A 24,833-nucleotide genomic window follows, 5' to 3' on the forward strand; every position below is an offset into this window, starting at 1 on the left:
CTTGTAGACCAGGCTGGTCTCGAACTCACAGAGATCCGCCTGCCTCTGCCTCCCAAGTGCTGGGATTAAAGGCATGCGTCACCACCACCCGGCTAGCTAAATCTTTTTAAATGGATGTTTAGCAGACATCTACCTTGTCCTATACACCTTGCAGTGCACTAGGTGGTGGGAAGTGTGGCTGCCTTCATAGGGCAACTGTCCCTTCTGAGCTTAAATGATGCCAGTATGCACTGGGGTGTTCATCAGAACCTGGGACATGTCCTGGGGTCTGAGAACCCAAGGAGGCAGAGAGTCAGGGTGGGGTTATAGAAAAAGTCATTTGGGGTGGGATGTGACACACACGATCTTCATAGATTTGCCTCGTACTCGGGCCTGCTGGCACCCAGTTGATTCCTGTCTGGCATTTCCTGCAGGGGCACACAGCAGAGCACCTTCTCCTGAGTTCAGGGAGGCTGAGCACCAGTGGGAAGAGATGGCAGAGATTCTAGGTCACCCATTCCTGGTGGCATCCCTTCACCCCCAGGACCCAGAAACCTCCTGAAGCCAGTGTTTAAGCTGAGAGACGCTTCCTCAAGGAAGGGCTGTACAGAAACAGAACCAAAGGTGCAGAAGGAGGGGAGGGAGGGAGGGAGGCCAGCCCTCCTTCCAGCGCCTGGCGTTTGATGCTGGGGCTGCTAGACATCTCCTCTACCGGAAACTCGAGGCCAGACAGATAAACACAGATGGAAGGAGAGACGCTGGCTGCTTTATTTATGGGCTGGTGACAGGCCCTCTCCTGTCTCAGAGTCACTAATCTACCAAGCGGAAGAGACATTCTTCCCCCTTGCCACCCTCTTTCCCTCCTGCCAGAGACTGGGGCTCAGACAGGCTCCAGGCCTTCCTAGTGTGGGCCTTCAGAGCCAGTTCTTTTGGCCTGCCTGTCTCTGAGCCCAGGAGGTCCCCCCTTCTCTTCTCCACTGCAGAAGAAACAGCCAGGTCTACACCGTTCGTCATGGACTCTCAGTACTGTTGGGGAGGCTCACCCCTTAATCGTGCATCTGGAGACTAGATGCCTCGGGTTCTGGCTCAGAAGATCCTTCTAGAAGTTGCACAGTTCAACTGCCTTCACTGGAAAAGTCCCTGAGGAACCCCTCTGGGCTGTCCTGGCTTGGGTCTACTCAAAGGAGGAGGCGTGGTGGTGATGATGACCTGGCTATGAAAGACCCCACCCTTGGGTCCTTCCTTCTAACTTATATCCTACTTAGCACCAAGTGAAGCGATCTATGGGGACCTGTGTTAATTTCCCCTTTTCTCTACCTTCACTTTCTCCCTGAATCTCACAAACCTGCTCCCGACTTTCTGGTGAAAGGTGACTCTCTGCATGGCTGGGGGAGGAGCTCCAGGGGAAGCCATGCCTTCTATCCCCAGCAGAGGAGTTTCCCAGACCCCTGGTTTCTTCTGGCTCCTTCTGCCCTGCACCCATTCACATAGGTGCTTCATGCCTTCTCTTACTCGGGCCTACCCCAAATCTCTAGAGTGGGGGAGGAGATTCCACTCTGTCTTATGGAAAGAATGGGTCCCTCCGGCTCCAAGGTTAGAGGTCAGAGGGCATCCAAAGGACAGGAAAAAGAAGAGGTCAGAGAAGGGGCAGATCTGTGCCTGTCAGTGGCTTTGAGGCTGGACACTTGGAGTCTTTAAGGGATTCCCCAGAGATTCAGGGATTTGACTCATGGGATCAGACTGCCCGGCTCCCTGACTTATTGTGGCCAGACCCAGACTAGGACCTGCTCAACTTGCCTCTCTCTTGTTCCTGTTTAAGTGACTTTGGGTCATCGCTGGGCCAGGGAGGATCTTCACCAATATGACAGGAACCTCCCTTCCTCCTCCTCTTTTTTTTTTAAATATTTATTTATTATGTATACAATATTCTGTCTGTGTGTATGCCTGAAGGCCAGAAGAGAGCACCAGACCCCATTACAGATGGTTGTGAGCCACCATGTGGTTGCTGGGAATTGAACTCAGGACCTTTGGAAGAGCAGGCAATGCTCTTAACCGCTGAGCCATCTCTCCAGCCCCCCTCCTCCTCTTTTATTCTTCCTCCCCTAACGTCCCTTGTCCCAACACAGAAGCCCATGTCCAGGAAGAGGGATGATTTGGAATCTAGATCAGAAGTTTCAAGCAGTTTCTTTTCTGGATTCTGTCATCATTTGGGGGTAAGGGGCATTCACAAGCCTCTCCTCTCTAAATCCTTCCATAGTTTCCTCTGGGAAGCTCTCCTGAAGGAAGCATCTTTGTTTCTTCTCAGCCACTGTCTGCCCTGTTCTGGTTTCTCGGCTGATGAATCAGGGATGTGCAGCAGTCCTCACCTCAGACTGAGGGATCTCTGTGGTCAGGAACCACATCCTTGTATCTGACCTGATCCCTGCAAGGGTCTCCACAGACCATCCTAGAGCCTGAGCCAGGACCCTGCCTACTGGCCGGGAAGCCAACGGGAAGCCCAAGGAAAGGAAACATGTTCACTTCTTCACTCGGTGACAGAAATAGCACTCCAAAGGTATGCGAGGGAAAGCGGGCCTGGGCTACTGAGTGAGCTTGCAATGGAAAAGGCAGGCTGAGAGCTAGCACTGGGCAAATGTTGACCGTGCAAGCATGGAGACCTACAGCTCCATCCTGAAAAGCCAGTGCAGGGGAGGCAGGAGGATCCCTGGAGTTCCCTGTGCAGCCCACTAGCCGAACTGATGGGCTCCAGGTTCAATGAGAGATCTTGTCTCAGAAGAAATAAGGTAGAAAGTGATTGAGGGAGGTGCCATCATTGAGCTCTGACCCCCACGCGCATGGCCAGTGTCTCAGCAGGTAAGAGAGCATCCTTTGGGAGCAGGAAGCCCTGAGTCTGGATTCTAAGAACCCATGCAAACCAAGAGTCCATGCACCCATGCACAGAGGGTAGCATGAGAAAGCCGTGACTATAGTTCAGTGTAGGATGTTTGCATAACATGTAGGAGATCTTGGGCTCGGTTCTCAGGACCACAAAAAAATAATAAAATGAACTTTAAAAGACAGGCCCTCGTGGTGGCTTAGCTGGCAAAAACACCCAGTGTGTGAGCCTAATGCCCTGGGTTTGACCCCTGGATCCCACAACTGAAGGAGAAAACTGACTGTTCAAAGCTGTCTTCTGACCTCCATATGGGTGTGGTGGCATTCAGATGCCTAAACACACGCAGAGGCACACACCACACACAGAGGCGCACATACAACACACACATGCAGACACACATACATATACACACTACACACACATGCATACACACAACACACATACAGAGGTGCTCATACACACAACATACACATTTGCATACAGACACACCACACACACTACACACAACACATACAACACACACAGAGGTGCAACATACATACAACAAACATACATACACATATACAACACACACAGTGGCACACAACACACATACATGCAATACATGCATATACACATGCACACAGAGGCTAAGAAATAGAATGAAAAATTTAAAACATTTGGGAAGAGATGGTTACCTCCTTCCACTATGGGATCAGGCTTGGATCAACCTGTGTACCAATGTTATCCTTGGCCATGTATCAAGTCTAAGGCTAGCCTGGACTATATATGAACCCCTGGCTCAAAAATAAAAATAAAGCTAGACATGGTGGTGCACATCTTCAATCCCAGCACTCAGGAGGAAGGGGTAGGAGTCTTTCCATGAGTTTGAGGCTGGCCTCATCTACATAGCAAGTTCCAAGACAGTCAAGACTACATAGAGAGACCCTGTCTCAAAAAAAAAAAAAAAAAAAAACTAAAAATAAAAAAAAAAAATAAGCTTCCTGTTCCACTTTCCCAATCTTTTTGTTTGTTTGTTTTTTGAGACAGGGTTTCTCTGTGTAACAGCCCTAGCTGTTACTTTTTCGCAAGGTGGTGCTGTTACAGGCCTATAATCCCAGCAGAGGCAGGTGGATCTCTGTGAGTTAAAGGCCAGCCTGGTAGACAAAAGCTAGTTCCAGGACAGGCTCCAAAGCTACAGAGAAACACTGTCTCCAAAAAAAAAAAAAAATAAAATAAAATAAAAAAGTCTTATTTATTTTTTTCTTTGAAGGCCTAAAACTTAGGAATGGGAGGGGGTTACTGCCCCATCTTTAAAATAAAAAAAAAAAATACCCTTTACTGGGCAGTGGAGGTGCACTTTGCACACAACACTTGGTAGGCAGAGGCAGGTGGATCTCTGAGTTCCAGGACAGCCAGGGATACACATTTTCTGTCTTGGGAAAGAAAAAAAAAGCCCTGGTGTTGCCTTCTCCTCTCACCAGCTGCCAGGCTGCCTGAGGACCCTGGCTCCATGCCAAGTGCCAGACTGGTCAGCCCTACCCTACCCTGTCCTTACTGAGGGCTGAGCTGGCAGGAGAGGCAGCACCTCTCCTTCCTTACAGCAGCCTCCAGCCATGCCCACCTCCCCACTATCTAGGGGAGACAATGTATCGAACCAGCTAGTGGACCACTCTGAATTCATCAGAGCCATGACTACTTGTTTTTTTTTTTTCCGAGACGGGGTTTCTCTGTGGTTTTGGAGCCTGTCCTGGAACTAGCTCTTGTAGACCAGGCTGGTCTCGAACTCACAGAGATCCACCTGCCTCTGCCTCCCGAGTGCGCCACCATCGCCCGGCTCAGCCATGACTACTTGTGATAGGAAAGGTGGGCCTGTGCTTAGCCCAGGTGTATTTTTTTTAATGACTTATTTTTTTAATATTTATTTATTTATTATGTATACAATATTCTGTCTGTGTGTATGTCTGCAGGCCAGAAGAGGGCACCAGATCTCATTACAGATGGTTGTGAGCCACCATGTGGTTGCTGGGAATTGAACCTTTGGAAGAGCAGGCAATGCTCTTAACCTCTGAGCCATCTCTCCAGCCCCCGACTTATTTTTTTTTTTTAATGTGCATTGGTGTTTTGCCCTCACGCATGTCTGTGTGAGCGTGTTGGGGCCCCCGGAACTGGAGTTACAGACAGTTATGAGCTGTCATGTGGGTGTAGGAATTGAACCCGAGTCCTCTGGAAGAGCAGCCAGTGCTCTTAACCACTGAGCCATCTCTCCAGCCCTCATCCAGGTGCATTTTTACCTCCTTGTCCCCTCCCCTCCATCAGATGAATTTGTTTTTTTTTTTTTAAAAGAATCAACATGTTCTTTTTTTTTTTAAGATTTATTTATTTATTATGTACACAGTGTTCAGCCTCCATGTATGCCTGCAGGCCAGAAGAGGGCACCAGATCCCATTACAGATGGTTGTGAGCCACCATGTGGTTGCTGGGAATTGAACTCAGGACCTCTGGAAGAGCAGTAAGTGCTCTTAACCTCTGAGCCATCTCTCCAGCCCCATCAGATGAATTTGGAATCCACAGTCTGGGATGGATCATGGCCTCTGCAGGTTTACCTGTGCCCCAACCCCGAGGATAAACTATTACAAAGTAGCACTTCTGTTGGTCTGAGAAGGTCATGTCACCCTAGAAGAACCCCACTCCCACACTCACCCAGGTCTTCTGAAGCAGAGAACCGCAGAGCCACTTGCCCCGCTCTGCTCTGCTTCCAGACCTGTGTCTCACTCAAGTCCTCTGGCATTGCAAACTTGCAAGGTTGTCTGGGTTGCACACAGTTCCCTGTGACAGCTCCTGGAACTGATGGACTTGGCCGCAGGGTTCTCAAACGAATCCAAAAGACAAGAAACAGCCTGTGGGTGTATGGTGGCACACGCCTGTAACCCAGGACTTGGGAGGCCGAGGATCATGAGTTCTAAGCTAGTCTATGGGCTATTATGGGGCTACACAGTGAAACCGAAAACTAAGGTCTAAAGATGTGGCTCAGAGGAAAAGCACTTGCTTAGTATGTGCAAGGCCCTGGGGTTTGATTCCCAGCACTGGGTGAATCGCCACTGCTTACTGCTTGGGAGCTATTGGTATGAGAAAACAGCCTTTGAGAATTAGTATTCTCTCTCTCTCTCTCTCTCTCTCTCTCTCTCTCTCTCTCTCTCTCTCTCTCTGTGTGTGTGTGTGTGTATGTGTGTGTGCATGTGCGTGTGCATTAGGATCTCATGAAGCCCAACTTTCACAGAACTCACTGTGCAGTCAAGGATGACCTTGAACTTCTAATCTCTTGGTTCTATGTCCAGAGCGTTGGAATCACAGACAGGTAACATCACTTGCTTTTTGTGAAAAATCAGTACTCCTGTGAAAATTGACTCCCGAGGCCAATATGCTGGATGTATCCGGGATATCTAATATCAGAGGCCTCTCCCCCCACCCACCCCCAAAACAGGATTTCTCCATATAACAGCCCTGGCTGCCTTGGAACTTGCTCTGTACACCAGGCTGGCCTCGAACTCACAGAGATCCACCTGCCTCTGCCTCCCAGTGCTAGAATTAAAGGTGTGCACCACCACTGCCTGGTTTAGAGGCCTCTCTAACTGTATGGATCCTAGCCATCCCAGCCCTATCCTGGAAATAAATTGAGATGACTTCTCTTCCTGGAATTACAAAGGACAAGAGGAAGCCTGGACACTGAGGGGCTCTTACATACAGTACATGCAAAGGCCTGTGGACCCCCAGAACTCAGCTCTCCGGAGACCTTCTTGTGAATGAAATCTGGGCTGCCAGGCCCGGAAGCAGGCGAGTGGCTGGGACACACTGGAAGATACCTTGGAATTCCATCCTATCCCATTTCCTCTTGTTCCTCCCAGCCAAGCTCAGAGGATTATGACAGCGTGGGCAATAAAAAGTGCCTAATTGGTTGTTGTCCAGCCGAGGCTGCTCCCCGTTTCCCTGGGCGGGGGTGGAAACCGGCTGAGTCAGCTTCACTTTTGCTCTTGCCCAGTCCCTGGTGGTTGCTGGGCACTAGCGGAAGCGCAGAAGCGGTGGGAAGCACCCTGGATGCTGAGAGAAGACAGCTTGGCAGACTTCTCCATTGCCCAGGGCCACCCCTGCTGGCTTCTGTAGGAGGTGAGAAGAGGTGGAGTGGAACCCCCTTTCCCAAGAGGGCAGAAGCCCTGAACAAACTCTGGAGCCACGTGACTGCTGGGCGGCCCCACTTCTGTGTCCCGTCCCGCGGTGGGATGTGTTCCCTACTTCATCTTCCTGTGCCCCAGCCTCCCCTGTGACCTGGGGGCGAATGGGACTGGAGTCTGGAGCAGTGTCTCACCTGTAGCAGGTGCTGGCTAATAGACGGCAGACCTGGGCTGCACCGAGCTACCGCCCCGCAACCCCCATCTGCACTGACTTGAGCTACAGTGGGAGTGTGAGGCAACAGGATGTAGGTCAGCTGATCAGGACGCAGCAGGAGTGGTGCGGTGCGGTGTGGGATGACTTCCACCTCAGAGGCTGGGGTTTCCCGGCATTCTCTGAAAGGAGAGCCCTATCAGGCAGGTGGTTTGGGAGCGGGAGCCCTTAGGGCCATATCTCCTTCCCGTCCCTTCACCATGGAGCCCTCTCTTCCACAGACTCTCTCCTAGCCTTCAGCATGAAAGTCACTCTTGCCTGCCTTTCCATTGCTAGTTCCAGGAAGGGCGGAGCCAGACACCAGCCTCTTACCTTCTGGACCACCTTTTCACCTCTCCTGTCCAGCCTGCATCTTCTTCCCAGGAACCTTTAAACACAGTGTTCCCAACTCTGGAGATGCCCTGCTCCCTCTGTTCCCCTCACCACCTCAGCCTCCCCCAGCAGGATTCTGGGGCACAACCCATTCCTCTCACGCCTGCCATCAACCCAGCACTTGCCACCTGCCCCATCCGGAGTGAGTATCCGGTGTCCCCCAGAAGACTGGGAAGTTAAGAATGGTGGTACGCACACACCTGTAACCTGACACTTGGGAGGTTGAGGCTGGATTGCTGCAAGAAGCCAACCTGGGCTACATAAAAAGACGGTCTCAAAACAAAACACAAGCTGCTTCATCACCAAGACTATCAGAGCAAGCATCAACGGGAGCCTCCATCCCCAGACACCGTTGCTGTCTTTCCCACTCTTTCGGGTTCCCTACTTGGATCCGGTAAAGCAGCATAGTCTCTGGGCTGTCTGCCACCCTCAACTGCACCTGGGGGCTTGGCAGGCAGACCGCCACCTGTCTCAGGAGGCTCAGGTGGATGCTGGCACCTCGCCACTAGAGACCCCCAGAAGTCCTTCCCACGATGGTAGTTGGAAATCGACCATTGAGCCACAGGTTCTAAGGCCAGTGTAGCCGTGGCAGATGCCAAAGGAGCTGGGCAGAGAGGGTAACTTCTGAAAGGCCTCGGGCCTCTGTTCCCAACCACTGTTCTGCAGGATCTGGTGTGTGTGTGTGTGGGGGGGGAGGCTTGCTGGAAGAGTATGAAGTGGGAGGGATTCGGCTTGGCCCCCAGAGGGGCAGCAAAGATTTATGGGGCTGGATTTTTACTGGCTGGGGAGAGGCCCCAGGCAGGAGCCGTGGAGCCTGCCAGCAGCAACACATGCATAAAACCTCCCTGACATGAAAGTCTATAGCAGAGGCTCAGTGCCACCCCCCAGCCTGTGGGTGGTGAGAGATTTACAGATCTTGCACAAGGCCTGAAGGGGCCAGGAGCTGCAAGGCCACTTCAAGAGTCAGAACAGCTCCCCACCAAGGCCTTCACCTTTCTCTTCTAGGAAAAAAAAAAAAAAAAAAAAAAAAAAAAAGCACATAAAAGAATAAATAAAAAAAAAAAAAAAAAAAAAAAAAAAAAACTTACTCACCTGATAGAACAGGTTGGAGCTGCCAGAACGATGGCTATCACTCTATTTGGGATCCCACCCCTTGGAGACTAGGTGGCTCCCAACTTCCTCCATTCCCTGGACTCTCTTCTCTGCCCCAGGGTCAGGGAGAGACACTTAGGGCAAGATGGAGGAGGAGAGCAAAGAGAGGCCGCTTTCAAAGGGGTCTTCGCTGTAGCCAGGCAGGTAAACCAAGCTTCTGGGCTCATGTTAAAATGGCAGTCGTGGCCCTGGCCCCCACATGCCCGGATGGTGTGTGAGGCAGGGCACATCTAGACAATTCTAGAAAAGTCCCAGTATTTAGGCAATACTTTCTTCTGTTTGTTTGTTTTTTCCTTACAGGGTTTCTCTGTGTAACTTTGGAGCCTGTCCTGGAACTAGCTCTTATAGACCAGGCTGGCCTTGAACCCAGGAAGATTTGCCTGCATCTGCCTCCTGAGTGCTGGGATTAAAGGCGTGCGCCACCACTGCCCAGCTAGGCAACACTTTCAGAGTGTGTATGTAGTCACCTCTCTAGAAGGGAAAAGGTTGAAGATGGCAAAATAGGGACATGAAAAATGCACAAAATTCCTGGTGCTGGGTGCCAGAGTCAAAATGCTGAAAAGGGATTCTCCCACATGGAAAGTGTGACACCCAGGTATCCTCATCTTTAGCTTTTATTCGGTCAAACTTGGCTACCAGGATTCTCCTAGGATGGACCCTACTCTTTCCCCACCTAAGGAGGCTATAGTGCAGCCTTGTCTGTACTGGGGGCAACTGAACCGAGAGAGAATTTGCCATCTCCCAGGCTCCATCCCCACCTGCATTGAGAAGCCCAGGATCTCAGCTGGGATTGGGGGATGTACACTGCCAGCCACTTAAAAGGGCAGGTGAGCATCTCTCCAACAGGTGAGGACCCAGGAGCCTTTGAACAGAAGAGGGTGGGGCCTCTGTCTGAGGATGATGGAAACCGTGAGCCAGGGCTTGTAGCCTGTATCACTGGGTATGGGGGGTGAGGTGGGGGGAGCGCCATGAGGCTGGTCCCTCCTTTTCTCTGCTAGACTTTTCTTCCTATCTGAGTCCAGGCTTCTAAGAGAGTCCTGCTGCTGTGGGGATAGCAACCTGAGTCATGTCTCAAGTGTCCATCCGGTTGGGTGGACTTGCCCATTGCCAGGCTCTACTCTGTGTGGTCAGTGGCCGCTCACCAGGGACAGGTCAGGGGAACGGTAGGCAAAGGATAGGGGTTCAGTAGTAACCCAGCCCAGCAGGGTGCAGTGGGGGAAAAGCCCAGGGTGGGGAGAAGGTGCAGAAAGAGGGAGGCCTCGGCGGCTTTCCTCCTGCTAAGGGAGGCAGGGTGGCTTTGCTCCCATGGCCCCCTCCCCCTGCCACCAGCTTCTCCCTAGAGTGGGCCGGGCTGGTCAGGACCTGCCTCCAGCCTGCCTTCCTCCCCAGCAGCTCGGAGGAAAATTACTCTCCTCTTCGTGCTCTTGATTTTTTGAAGCCAGATCAAAGGTGGGACCCAGCTGGGAGCCCTAGTAAAATCTCAGCAATGCGGAGCCCTGGAGTTTCAGAGGTGAAACCAGGAACCAGAGTAGGCCCCATCCCAGGCTGCGGCTGCAGAGGTCAGAGGCCAGAGAGAGAGTGGAAACCTGGGGCAGGAGTGGGCCGGTGGGAGGGGGCTAGGGCAGGAGCATTGATTTAAAGGCTCCAAGCAAAGTGGCGGCTGCTTCCCTTCTCAATACAGAGACCCCAACAACCTCAGTGGCCAAACTAAACTCTCTCCAGAGTTTGGCACAGAAAAATGACACTTTACTCTTACATCACTGCCCCTGGTTGACAGAACTACTTTTCATAACAGCAGATTCTTTGCTTACTCAACCTTGCTTCTCTCTGCTGCAAACAGCAGCAGGTTCTTGTTTCCCAGGCCTGGGGTCAGAACAAAAAGCTTTCGGATTTCTTGTTATTATGGAGCTGAGGATTAAACCCTTGAACATGAAGGAAACACTCTGCCTCTGAGTTACAGGCCCAACCCTTTCTGTCTTTTCTAAATTTGTTTGTTTTTGTTTTGTTTTTAGAGAGAGGGTTTCCCTGTATAGAGCCCTGGCTCTGCTGGAACTCACTTTGTACACCAGGATGGCCTTGAACTCACAGCCTCTGCCTCCCGAGTGCTGGGATTAAAGGTGTTTACCACCATATAGCATCTTTTCTGATTTTTGATAGCAGACTCCTTATATAGTACAGGCTAACCTGAAGCCCATGCTCCTTCTGCCTCAGTCACCTGGGTTGCTAGAAGTACACCAACCACCACGGAGACTTTCCTATTTCTTCTCCACTTTTCAGATGAAAACTTAAAGCTGACCTCCAGGCCTGTGTCCCCGCCCTGCTCACTCACTCTTCCTTGTTCTTGGTGCAGTCCCAGGTAGGCCACATGATTGCTCTTGTCCTTCAAAAGCCCAATTTTGCTTTGTGTTTTGAAACAGGGTTTCTTGGAAGTCACTCTGTAGACCAGGCTGGCCTCGAACTCACAGAGATCCACCTGCCTCTGCCTCCCGAGTGCTGGGATTAAAGGTGTGCGCCACTACTGCCTGATTCAAAAGGTCAATTTTAAAATTTTTTTATGTTATTTACTTTACATGCATTGGTATTTTCCTGCATATGTATCTGTATACCACACGCGGGAGTTACAGAGAGCTGTGAGCTGCCTCATGGGTGCTGGAAATCAAATCTGGTTTCTCTGGGAGAGCAGTCACTCTCTTGCTAACTGCTAAGCCTTCTTCTCTCCAGCACTCTCCAGGGGTATTCTTGCTTCCCCCACCTTCTCCTTCTCTTGAAGGAAGGCCTGCCCTGTCTCTCCCCTTGCTAGGAACGACCTTGCTATCTTCCAGCACTGTGGCATGGAGGAGATTAATGGAACTGCCAGGGTGGACAGCTGCTCTTAAGGATGGATCACTGGGGAACGGGATGATGACTTGGTTGAATAAAGTGCTTGCTGAACCTGGGTTCGGATTTCCAGCACCCACATCAAGAACTGGGTGCACTGGCACGCATCCATCCAGGTGCTGGGAGCTGGAGACGGAAGGCTCCCGGGTTTGCTCGCTCCAGTCTAGCTGAATCTCCAGGTTCCAGGTTCAGTGAGAGACTTTGTGTCAGCACTGAGGTGGAGTGACTGTGGAAGATAACTGTCAGCTTCTCATCCCCACACACATATGCACACAGAAAAAGCATAGCCTTGTGTCTTTTTTCTTTCCCGGTAGGAAGATGCTTTGTGGAGCATTCCAAGACCCCACCTTCCTTTTCTCAGCAGTCGTGACTAGGACCGTGACAGACTGAAATGAGCATGCCTTGGGAGCCGCCACTGCCCCTGGCTAAGTCCTCTTTAACCAAGGCTCCGTTTTCATCACTGCAGGCAACTGTCCTTTGCCCACAGCCTGAGTTCTCCTAGGCACTGAGATGCTGGCGAGGCAGAGCGGGGATGGGCAGTGAGCACATGTATGTGTACATGTGGGAGTAGATACAGAGAAAATGACACGGGGGCTGCTCTATGGCCCTTCTGTCACCAATCCACTGTGACCTCAGCCAACTCCAGCACCTTCTCAGGGCCTCGGTTTCCCCTGGTCATAAAATATGGGGTTAATTGTCCCTTCTAGGGAAGCTGGGAGGGTTAATTGGGCAATGGCTCTGAAGAGAAGGAGATCTATAAATCCAAGGGATCATTAGAGGGTATTTCACAGGCGCTTTGCGGCCCCGATGGTATTATTAATATGATTATTGTTATTGTTATCACCACCGTCGCCCACTTCCCGAGTCCCTGCCAGCTGGGTCCTGCTTCCAGGGGAAGGAGCTCTGCCAATGGCCTCTGTGACCCTCCACTCTCTTTACTCAAGAGTCTCAGGGACCCCTCAGGAAGCTATTCCAGTGTGCTGTTACAGAGTCAAGACCTCCAAGGTGAGAGGGGTCAAGAAAGATGTCATGCTTGCTCAGTGAATGCCAAAGTCCTCCCTATGCTAGAGCTGCCTCCAGGCTGCTGTGGGAAGTCTGGGAAACAGAGCAGTAGCTCTCTGGAGATACAGTCAGGGTTGAGAGAGGGCCAGGAGGAGCCTGAGACAGGAAGCTTTTTTCGGGGACACTGAGAGGCTGTCGGTGGGACTGTGCTTTCTTGAGGAGACAAATGGCTCTTCTTGTGGAGTCCTTTTGTAGGGACCCTAATATTCTCACAGCCCGGGGATGAAGCAGGGCCTAGGCTGGCCAATAGCAGATCCAGAATATCCACCAGGTTACTTAGGCCTCCATGATCACGGGCTTCTGGAAATGCCTTGGGTGCCCTCTGCTGGCGACAACAGGAAGGCTGCAGCGGACCAACCCATACCCGAAGAGCAGCTTCTCTCTGCCCTTACTTCTGGAAGCCATGCAGATCCCACCAAGGAGGGCTAGCAAAGAGGAAGAACCAGGCAAGAAGGAAGAACCCTATGGGAGGGATGGCTGGAATGTCTTTGCTGGGAGATTCTGTGACAGTTGGCCAGCAGCCATCAACCTGGGCAGGATGGCCAAAGAGTAGAGGGAGCTGGGGAGTCCGGCCACCGGACTGGAGTGGCATCCCTGGGTTTTGTGACAAGGGCAGGTGTTGGCTGTGTGTGTATGCACTGAGATGCAGAGTGAGGACAGCTAGAACATAACAGGGAGTCTACTTTTGACGTTACTGGAAGATTGGAGTGGCTGAGACCCAGAAATCATGGAGGAACCTAGAGGGGAAAAAAAAAAAAAGAACCATGGTTCACTCAAACCAAGAGTTTTCCCATCAAGCCTCTGTCAGGGTTTGTGTATCAGGGAAGCAAGGCAGGCTGGGAAAGTCTTATCCATAGGTAGAGAGAGGATGAAGAAAGAGAAAACCAGAGGAGGCAAAGGGAGAGGCCATGGGGAGGTCCTTACGGCAAATGTCAGCATCTTTAGAAGGCTGAGGTGGCTGTAACTGTTTGAAGAATTATCCCGTCAAGTTGGGGGTCATAGAAGGGAGTGTGAGCCAGTATGGTGCCCAAGGCTTCCCTATGCTTCTAGACTGTAGGCCAGGAGCATTGTTGAGCCTTGTGGCTCTTTCTGTAAGATGCTCCTGAAGCTATCTGCAGCTTCCTGGGGACAGAGACCATGACTCCATGTGTCTCCTTCAGTGTGCTCAGCATCCTTGGGGACTCTGGCGAGACAAGGGCGGCCACAAACAGAAACAGACGAGGAGGGTTGGCAAGCAGCAAAGTATGGAGGGGGCTTAACAGGAAGCCACGGCCAGGAAAGGAGTTAAGTGGACGCAGAGGAAGCCGAGCCTGAACGGGCAGTGGGTAAGGCTGTGAGAAGTGTCAAGGAGAGCCAACAGCTGTGCACCTGCCATCAGGCACCGGGCTGGGCGTGCAGCAGGGAATGAGATGAACACGGAACCGTGAGTGGTGGAGAGCAAATAACTTTGCACACTAGAAATGGGGACAGTGACAACTTGGACTAGGAAGAGACTGTAAGCAGTTGGCAGCATGAAGTAGACCAGCAATGACAGAACTTGCCTCCAGACCCACCAGGGACAAGATGGAGCTCTGGGTGATGCGAGAAGACCCAGCTGGAGCTACCTAGCCATCTTTGCTCTTCAAATACCACTGCAGGTAGGGCGGGACAAGAGATAATCAGGGATGGAAGGGCAGGAATGGGTGGGCCGAGGGTCTTTGGTGCCTAGCTTACACATGAATTATCTGAGGATCTTCTTCATACAGATGCCCGCTTCCATCCTAGGGACTGACTTCCTAGGACAGGGCAGGAGCCCGACTTCAGAACTGGCGAAAGGCTTTCTGCTGAGTCTCAAGTGCAAGGCCCTGTGTTCGATCCCTGGCATGGCAAAAATCAATGTGGTCAGGGAGAAATCAGGCACTTTGGAGCCTAGCCTCTTCTTCCCTCCTGTGGAAGAGAGGGGACAAAATGGAAAAAGAGGTCTGTGAGAAAAGAATTTGTGTGGTAGTCTGAGGGGCTCATGAATGAATTTCAAAGACTCCATTGGTATGGTTCAGTGGAGAGCTGCTTTAGCATGCAGGAGGCCCTGGATTCAATCCCCAGTAATCACATGAGACAAACCAAACCAAACCAAACCAAAAACTGACAGGTAATCACTCAGTTCAAAACAACCGGTGCAGGCTGGGTCTGATGGTCCATGCCTAGAATCCCAGCACTTGGGAGGTGGAGGCAGGAGGATCATGAATTTCAGGCAAGGCTGGCCTACTTGAGACCCTGTCTCAGAAAGAAAACACCAACCAAACCGGGCAATGGTAGCACATGCCTTTAATCCCAGTGATCGGGAGACAGAGGAAGGAGAATCTCTGTGAGTTTGAGGTCAGCCTGCTCTACAACACAAGTTCCAGGATAGGCTCTAAAAGCTACACAGAGAAACTCTGTCTTGAAAAAAAGAAAACAACCCACCAGTCACCAGTGAATACTAGGTCTTCTCATGTCCCCCACCCACATTCTTTACTTCCTCTTCCTGACAGGGCCTTTTTCTGTCATAGAAGAGATCTGACAGCCACCCAGCAGGATAATCAACCCCACCTCCCCACCAAAACCCCTGCACCCTAGTGCGGCTGAGTCACTGAACCCAGGTGGAGTCCCTGGCTACACAATGAAGCAAGCCAAACTGGAAACTGGCCTGGGAACAGAATGTATGGGCTAAACAAGTCTTACGCAGATCTAAGTGTATGCAGTCATTCTAGAACTCTGAATCCATTTCCTGATCGGCTGGCATAGGAGCTTAGTCCTTCCGCTGACGCTCAGCCTCTTAGGGCTGTCAGGAAGGAGGATGGAGCCTGTGGAAGATGGCCTCTGGCCTGGATCCCTAGCACAGACACAAACAAACCGAAGTAGAAGAGTCCGAGAGGGAAGCCCTTTCTTTGTCCCAGCAACAATCCAGCCAGGGCAGCATGAACAAGACAAAGCTCGGCTGGGCAGGGATGAAGAGAACAGATTTTGGGGCTGGAGAGATGGCTCAGAGGTTAAGAGCATTGCCTGCTCTTCCAAAGGTCCTGAGTTCTATTCCCAGCAACCACATGATGGCTCACAACCATCTATAGTGAGGTCTGGTGCTCTCTTCTGGCCTTCAGGCATACATGTAAACAGAATATTGTAAACATAATAAATAAATATTTTAAAAGAGAACAGATTTTGATCAGGGCCCTTACAAAGGAAAGGCTTACTACCTAAGAGGAAAGGGATCTAGTCAGGAAGAGACCGATGTGTTTAGGGACTCGAGAAGCAAAGGTGTGGAGGATGTGAGGCATGGTGGTGCGAGTGTGAAGGACCTGGTTTAAATTGAAAGCTTACGACCTTGTAAGTGGCATAGAGTTCCAGTGAAGGAACATACATGTACACACGGAGTCCAGAGCAGGACACTGGATGTCTTGTTCCGCTGCTGTGTCTCTGAAAGCCTGGAGCTAGGGTGGCACCAGCCAACTCCTGCCGCCCTCCAGTCTGTGTGCAAACCTCACAGCGAATGATGGAGTTTCAGATGCTGGACTCCTTTTACATGGGTTCTGGGGATGTGAACTCAGGTCTCTCATGCTTGAGCAGCAAGTGACAGCTTCCCAACCCGCAGTGAAGGATTTTAGCTCCAGGAGTGACAGCATCTAATGTTTTGTTTTTCAAAAGCTAACCACAGAGGTAATTCAAAAGTATCACATTCTAAGCAATTTTGTGTCATTTTATCTCAGCAAAGCTCTCCTTCACAGTGATAGGAAGAAGGAAGGAAAAGGAAGAGAGAAGAGAAAATGTATTGAGACCTGGGGGTATAGCTCAATAATAGTTTATTCTAAGTGTTTGGGATTCATCCTCAGCATCACAAAAGGTCCAGATGAGACCCCAGCAATGTATGTTGTATCTACCTATAATCAGTCGCTCAAGTGTTGATTTTGTGAGCTTTATTATATATATACTCTCGTATGCTAGTTTTTTGTTTTTTTCAGTTCAGAGTTTCTCTGTGAAACAGTCCTGGAACTCACTTTGTAGACCAGGCTGGCCTCGAACTCAGAGATCAGCCTCCCAAGTAGGTGTGAGCAGTCTGGCTTTAACAGGAGTTTAAGTTTCCATTGTAGGGTGGGTGTGTAGTTTCCGGCCCACGCATGAAATTCCCTCTCGATGCCATGCCGCCTGCTTGCCCAAGTTAAGTCGCACGCAGAGGAGGGCTTGGGAGACAAAGATAAACCTACCTGCAAAGCCTACCAAGAGCAGTACCTCCTTCGGGAGGAAATGAGGCAGCGACCAAGCAGGGTCGCTAAGATTCCAGTGTGCAACTCTGCCCACCAGAGGCGCAGATCCTAGGCATGCCTGAGGAGGAGCAAATGTGACTAGGGACGACCCTGGGAATCTGCTTTTGGAAACGGCTTAGGCGATTCCGATGCGCCCGTCTAGAGCCGCGAGGATCAGGGCCGCTCTGCCACACATTGGTGAAGATGAACAGGGCCTTGAAATGATTTGATAATCTCATGATCAGGGAACCAAGCGACAGCGGGCGAGGGGCCGAGGGCTGAGGGGAAGGCTATGCTCATACGGGGCCGGGCACCAGGAGTTACCTGGCCCTCTCCACGCCTGACTGTACCTACAACGATGTATAAGCTCTTTATGTGGCATTTCTCGGCCTCACACTAAGCACTTCTGATTGGCTTCGGGGCAGATCTATCACTCATCTTCTGGGTTAGAGGTGGGTGGAAGGTCAACCACGACCAATACAGAAGCACTTCTCAGCTAAGCCCCTCCCCATCCCGCTTCCTGTTGCTGTCCATCAACCTCCTAGCAGGCGGGACTTTGCCTCCTGCCAGTTGGCTAGTGGACACGTCGTTCATTCCTCAGTTGACTTCCGGTTGGTGACTACCACCGTCGATCAGTGTCGTTTCGCAGCTCTATTGGCCAGACCAACGTCACTCTAGATGCTTCCCAATGATTGGTTAAAAATGCTGTCGGTCCCCAATGTATCGGGCGCCTATTGGTAAGCGCTGCCGTCGCTCGGGCGGTGGCAGGCTCCGGGATTGGCGGGTGCTAGGCGGGCGGTGTCAGGCTCTCGGTGGCGGCGGAGGCGGCGGAGGCCAGGGAGGAAGATGTCGTAATGAGCGGTGGGTCCTGGCCTTTGCCGGTGGGGTCTTCCCGGCCCTCAAGGGTTGGGAAGATGGGCAGAGGCCTCGGGGAGGGGGGGCCGGAATCGGGGGCGCCCCCCTGGGACTGGGCCTGGCGCCGGGGCCCGGCTACGGGAGGGGCGGGGGAGGAAGGATTCCCGCCCGGAGGAGGAGCGCGGCTGGCCGGCCGGGCGGAGGCACCCGGAAGGGGGCGTTAGACTCCCCGCCCCTCGGAGCCCCGGGCGGGCGGGAGGCGCTTCCGGGCCTGGCTCGCGGTGCGGGCAGCTAGGCGATTTTGGACCCCCCCACTTCGCCCCCCCACCTTAGCTAGGTGGTGCGGGACCGTCAAGACTGTGTCCGAGTCTGCTCCACGCAGGCGGCCGATGCCCGCCCCGGCTCTCCCTGCGGGCAGGCAACGCTTGAGAGCCAAGTGGTGCCCATCAGACTGGCTTAGGCTGCAGCCTGCTGCCCCACTGTCCCAGACGGTGTCAGGCACTCCCTAGGCAGATGACTGCCGAGTGAAAACCGAATCTTACTGTTTGTACCTTGGCCCTTGAGCCTGCGACTAGGTAGCTGCAAACTCTCGGAATTCTGAGAAGTTTGAGAACTTGTTGACTGAGCTCCCAGACTATTATTGCCCGATGCCCCGCGCGGGGGCAAAAATGCACTGAAATGCCAAGGAAAAGCGTAGGCGCAATCGTTCTTAAGAGATGACCTAAGAAATAAAATAGATATTCTCTTTCTCCCTCCATCCTCGTTGCTGACTTAATGGTGCTTCGCTTCCTCCTGTCCTTAGGTTTCTTTCCCAGTGCCTTTCTAATTTTAGTACAAAAGAAAGTGTTTCTTCTGCCTTGGGCAATTGAGAAACCTGTCCTCACTACATTCCTTGGTTTTGATTCCAATAGTCTGTTTAATTGTTTCATAATTAACTTGACGCCGTTTGGCTTTTCTCCTGAACTTTTCCCTTTTTAGGAGGTTACTGGATCATTTATTTGTTGCTTCGTGGGGGAAAGGCCAGTGATCTGTGAGCCAGGAATTGGCCCCAGGTCCCCCTTACACAGATTTCATTGTAGAAAGGCGGTTGATGTTGCAGTGTGGACTGGTATGCGCTGTCTACAGCTGTTACATGCTGTGCCCTGCCAGGCACTGGGCATTACAGAGGGTGGCCAAGCCCTGAGTTGACCCTACCCCCTGTTGTGCTGGAGGCTGAATCTAGATCCTCACAAAGCTAGGCAAGCACCTCCTCCTCCCACTGAGCTTATCTCCAGCCCAGAGCTGCTTTGGAGAGGATTTTTAAGGCTAGAACGGTTAGGGTGTTAACCAGCACACAGTGAGTTAGCAGAGGGAATGCGGGAGCCCAGATCACAGTAGCAACTCCCATTACCGACCAAAAGGAATCCATTGTCTGAAGTGATGGGGTCATCAGTGTCTTGTTTTCATTTAAATTCTTGATGACAGTGAAAGGAGCAGTCAAAACCAGTCAATGGGGCTGTTGTCAGTGTTCCAGCGGCTTCTTTTTGGGGGGGTGGGGTGTTGAAACATGACCTCACTCTAAAACCCTGGCTGGCTTGTATTCGTATTGTAATCTGTGTAAGCCTTGAATTTGAGATCCTCCTGCCTCAGCCTTCCGAGTTCTGGAATTATAGGCCAGTGACCAAACAAGCATCAGGCCCCATTAGTATGAATTATCTTTGGCTGAGGTGGTTGCTGGGTTTTCTAATTCTAGTTCTTCTACTCGATTCTACAGAGACTTCCCTCTTTGGTTAAAAGCAACAGCAACAGGGAAAATAAGCTGCTCTGACACCATTATGAGCCCTGAGCTAGATGCTAAAGACAAAGATTGTTGCCAAAGACAACTATCTAGGGTTTGCTCATAACTGGATCTTTCCCTGGGTACCCAGCTGGCTCTGAGAGGAAGAGTTTGGCATCCCTGTGAACACCACATAGGCTGGCTCGCCCTAGATTTGATTTAAAGTTTGGGCCTGGGTCAGAGATGGTTCAGTGGGTAAAGACACTTGCTGCCAAGTCTGGTTATCTGAGTTCAATCCTTGGGTCCCACCTAGAGGAAGAAGAGAAACAACTTCCACATTGCCTTATCTGTCCCCACCCTCAGAGAGAGAGAGAGAGAGAGAGAGAGAGAGAGAGAGAGAGAGAACATGAGCGAGTGAGTCAACCAAATAAATATAAAGAAGTTTGGGCCTGTGAAAGCCTGTCAAAGAGGAGATGAGCAGTAAAAAGATTCTGGCAGATTGGCAGATGTCTGGGTAGAAAAGCCCAAGCCTTCCCAGCAAGTAGGGAAGTTAGTATTTGGGTCTTGAACGTCTTAGTTGTTGTGGTACTTAAGTGTTTTGGAGAAGTTATAGTCGCTTGTACTAAGCAGTGACGAGTCCTTGACCATAGGTATGTGGCAAGCTTACTCTAAGCAAGTATTGCCCGACTATGGCCCTTCTAATGACGTTTAAAGCTTCTTGCAGCCAGCCAGTAGACTCTGCTGGCATTTATCCGGGCTCAGCAGTTTTCTAGACCCTGACTCCCCCGTTTCTGTGCTAGAAATGGGCCATTTTTAAATAAGTTACCTTTATTCTACACTCGGAAACTCTGCTTCCAGACACTGAAAATAGTAGTAATTATTCTGGGTCAAGTACATGATGACCAGAGGGAAAGAGGCAGGGACAGTAAAGGTTGTATGGAGTATTCCTAAGTAAGCGCGTCTGCGTTGATAGGATTAAGGCGCCTCATTTGCGGTATTGTGGGCTGTGAACTTGGGGTCATCTGTTTGGAGAAGGTCATCCACTTCCTTGTACATTTATTGGGTGGCGTGTCTGAACTGTCTTTTTGGGTGACTTGAAGAATTTGTGAGCTGCTTCCCAGTTTTTCTAAACCCAGGACCTAGGCTAGGTGTGGTGATGCACCTAATCCTACCACATAGGCTGAGACCGGAAGATTGAGAGTTTGAGTCCACCCGAGCCTACTTAGTGAGTTGCAGGTTAGCCTGGGCTACATAGCAAGCAAGACCTTGTCTTTAAAAAGTAAAAATGAAAACAAGGAAATTTTACCCAGAGGGTGGGCAAATAAGTGTTTCCAGGTTGAGAAAGGTGGTGTCACACAGGCTGTTGGTGGCTTTTCCCGTGAATATTCCTCATGGCTCATCTATCTCCTATGGGTCTTTCTCCCTTCCCCTCCACAGCCAGTTTCTCAGCTGTAGTTACAGGTCTGTCTCTTAAGGTGTGATCTCCGTAACCAACAGTATCTTCAGGAGCAGCTTATCTGAGGAGCCTGGTGGGAAGGAAAAAGAGGGTGAAAGTATGACGGGCTAAAGAGGAATGGGATTGGGGTCATTCTTGAGGAGATGCCCCCCCCCATGTCATGGTGGATTTGTTCCAGTTGACAAATGGTGAAATAGAAAATGTTTCTGCTGCTTCATGGGATCCTGAAGGAAAGCACAAAGCCAGCATCGGAGCAAGCTCCGAGTTGGTCCCAGAGTCTCGGGGCAGCCAGACCTCTTGGTACACGATTGGGAGCATTGGGAGCGTGCTGTCAGCGTCACCAGTCACCGCGTCTTTCCTCTGAGTGCTCGGGGCAGCACGCTCTCGTGAGATGAGCCCTTGCTCAGCACAGGGACTGTGAATGAGCAGAGCCTCCATCTTGGTGATTCTCACTGTGGCTGGAGAGAGCTCTGAGTAGTGTTGAGATGTCAAGGCTGTCCCTTTAACACAGGCGTGCTTGTTAGACAGCCATTGCAGTCGGCTGATGGGCGTCTCTTCGCCTTAGCAGCCTTTTTGTCCCAGCATCAGGACTGCTTGCTGTGTCCAGCCAGCAGCTGTTGCATGTAGTGTGTTGGGTCCTAAAGACCCACCAAGGAGAAGGTCGCCCCAAGAGACACTCACAGCACGGTTGATGCAATAGCAAGAGGAATTTTTACTCTGCCGCGGCAGAGGTCCCTCAGCCTCGAGAGGAGAAGGATGCCTGCTTTGTCTATTACAAGCTCTTTTAAAGGAAAAAAACCACAAAATCAGGGAGGGGGTAGTACAGAATCAAAGGAAAAGTCCAAAAATCATTTGTCAACTATTTTGACTAGTTCATACAATGGTCAGCTAACTCTGCTTGATCAATGTTATGGCGGTTACAAGGAGGAACACCTGCAGGTCGTCTCACCCCAGTTTCAGGGTCCGGGTCTATTGAAGAAAGACTACAATGGGGATGGAAAGTACTCTAAGCTCCCGTGCACGCGTGGTTGGTTACCAGGGTCCTGGTTTCCAGGAAGGGGGGTGCAGTAGTGCTAAGGTGCCTCAAAGTCATTCATAGTGCAGAGGTTTAGCTTGGGTGGCCAAGGCTAAGTCCTCTGAGGTGCCACTTTGCCTCTGTGTGGTGATTTAGGCCCTTCAGGTGTCATTCGTCTTCAGCCACAGGGTGACAGTGGCTCAGGAAGAGTCAGCAGGCACTGCACGTTTCCAAATGTCTCTCCAAACTTCCTCACTGAGGCTGTCACCTCTCGTGGGAGTTTGTAAAATCCCTTAGTGGCTTCTGAGACAGCTAGCAGGATCATGTGATTGGAAGTGAAATATTTCTGCCTCTGGTTTATATTTAATTTGAAATTAGAGAATGAAAAACCAAAACCAGATGAAGACATTTCCCAGGCTTCAGAAGAACAAGCAGCAAGCAGCCTCCCTCCCTTCTCCAGGGAAATGAAGCCACTACTCATTTCAGAAGCCGGGAGAGCGCAGAGCGTGACTCACACAGTGCCAAAGCAGAGAGGGCAACATGTTCATGCATAAGGAGATTCTTGGTGTGTGGGGGCAACGCTTGCTTTTATTTCTCCTTTTTGTACAACAGAATTCTGAGTCCCAGTATTTTTTCTTAAGATTTACTTATTATCCATAAAGTGTTCTGCCTGCATGCCGTAAGAAGGAACCAGATTTTATTGTAGATGCTTGTGATCTACCATGTGGTTGCTGGAACTGAACTCAGGACCTCTGGAAGAGCAGCCAGTGCTCTTAACGTCTGAGCCATCTCTTCAACCCAGAGTCCTAGTATTCTTAAGCAGAAAAGCTTTACATGGTTTCCTGGGATGCTTCCATCATGCTGAAATGTTCCCATCATTCCCTACTGCCCCCACATTGATGCCCAGGCCGCAAGCAAACTTGGAGTGGCAACAGTCAGGTATGGCGGAAAAGAATTGAACGCGGGACAAACCGGAAGTGTTCACATTCAGATGCTCTCACGGTCCTAGCTAATGTCCCCCATGTATGTGCTACCTGGAAAGGGTATCAAAGTGTAGCCTGGAGCTGTAGTGCTTTCTGTGCGGTTGAGTTGCTTGCACTGAAGTGTTTGACCTGCTCCAGCTCACACAGGCACCACCACATTTGTTTTATTGGGTACTGGGGATGGAACCCCAGCTTGGTGAAACTGAACCACATCCCAGCCCTCCTTTGGTTCTTCTGCTGTTTTGGTTTTTTTGGTTTGTTTGTTTGTTTTGCTTTCGAGATGTGGTTCCTCTGTGAAGCCTTGGCTGTTCTGGAACTTGTTTTGTATACCAGGCTATCAAACTCAGATATCCGCCTGCCTCTGCCTCCAGAGTGCTGGGATTAAAGGCGTGCGCCACCACTGCTGGCTCCCCCTTTGGTTCTTTTTTGGTTTTGTTTGTTTTCTGAGACAGGGTTTCTCTGTATAGCCCTAGCTGTCCTGGAACTAGCTCTGTAGACCAGGCTGACCTCAAACTCACAGAGATCTGCTCCCCAAGTGCTGAGATTAAAGGCGTGTGTGCCACCACCACCCAGCAAATTTGCATTCTTAAAGAGACAGTAATTAAGTAGCTAATAAGTACTTGTTGGGAAGTGATAAGTCCAAGGATAAAAATAGAAGAGAGGGAGGTAGGGAAAATGTGTGGGAGAGGCAGTTTACATAGGATGTTCAGGGACGTCTTCTTGGTGAGAAAGTGACTTCATGAAGCCCTCAAATAGTGGAAGGGATTGAACCAGTTCTGTCTAGAGTGAGGGGAGGGTAAACTCAAGCCGATGTGGGAGCAAGCACCAGGACCTTAGGGGAAGACAGCACGAGGAAAGCAGTGAGGGAGGAAGGGTAGGCAGTCAGGCTACACGCCTGTGTGTGATGGTTGGCGCTTTGACTCTGATGGGATGCTGGTGAGGGCCTCTGAATAGAAGAGTGATGTGGTTATGTTTATGTCTCGTTTTGGGAACAGACTGACAGGGTCAAGGTTGGAAGGACAGCTCCGTGGCCTTCTGGGTTGGCTAGGTACACACATGGGTCAAGGTGGCAGAGCAGTGATATTTGGAATGTGTTCAGAAATTGGAGCTAGAAGTGTTTGCTCTCACATGTGAGAAAAACAAAAGGATAATTCAAGGCTGAGCAGCTGGAAGGATGGAGTTAGCACTCTCTGCGGTGGGGAATGTTTGCAGGACGCATGGAAATGGAAGCTGTCAGACACACAGTATAGTGCTGGCTGGAGTCAAGACACCCTCTAATACGTCCAAGTGAAGGGAGCAGCTCACAGGGGGCAAAGTCTGCAGACAAACTCAGGCCACCATCATTATATAGTATCTATGTGGCATTGGTTTTGAAAGCCATGAGAGTAAATGAAATTGCCCAGAAAATAGGTATAGACAGGAAGAATACAAGTCCTGAAATCTGGATGGCCTAGCTGCTGAAAATTTGAAAGGGGAGGACCATCAGAGACTTAGAAGTAGCTGTCTTGGGAATCAACCAAAGAGTGTTTCCAGGAGCAAGAACTGTTAGATCAAAAGATGAGGGCTCAGGTCTAGGAGTTGGCAATTAGATTCAGTAACACGAGGTCTGGTAGCATTAGCAATTTGAGTAGCATGAGGGTGGTACAATGTGGTTGGAGTCAAGTTCAAGAATGACTATTGGGCCTTTAATCCCAGCACTCGGGAGGCAGAGGCAGGCGGATCTCTGTGAGTTCGAGACCAGCCTGGTCTACAGAGCTAGTGCCAGGACAGGCTCCA

General features: G+C 50.8%; 1 protein-coding gene across 3 annotated transcripts in view; it reads left to right on the top strand.

The window, feature by feature from the left end:
- Sp2 (Sp2 transcription factor) overlaps positions 1-24,833 on the top strand; it is a 46,174-nt gene that overhangs the window by 2,500 nt on the left and 18,841 nt on the right. The window contains exon 3 of one of the 3 annotated variants that reach the window (XM_026789859.1): positions 17,817-17,853. In XM_026789859.1, coding sequence (XP_026645660.1) covers positions 17,847-17,853 — 7 coding nt within the window. In that variant the 5' untranslated portion in view covers positions 17,817-17,846. Of the gene's footprint in view, positions 1-17,801; positions 17,854-24,833 lie in introns of those variants that run through there. The other 2 variants (XM_026789858.1, XM_026789857.1) reach the window with 2 other exon arrangements.

Source organism: Microtus ochrogaster, unplaced genomic scaffold, assembly GCF_000317375.1.
Source record: "Microtus ochrogaster isolate Prairie Vole_2 unplaced genomic scaffold, MicOch1.0 UNK31, whole genome shotgun sequence".
NCBI lineage: Eukaryota > Metazoa > Chordata > Mammalia > Rodentia > Cricetidae > Microtus > Microtus ochrogaster.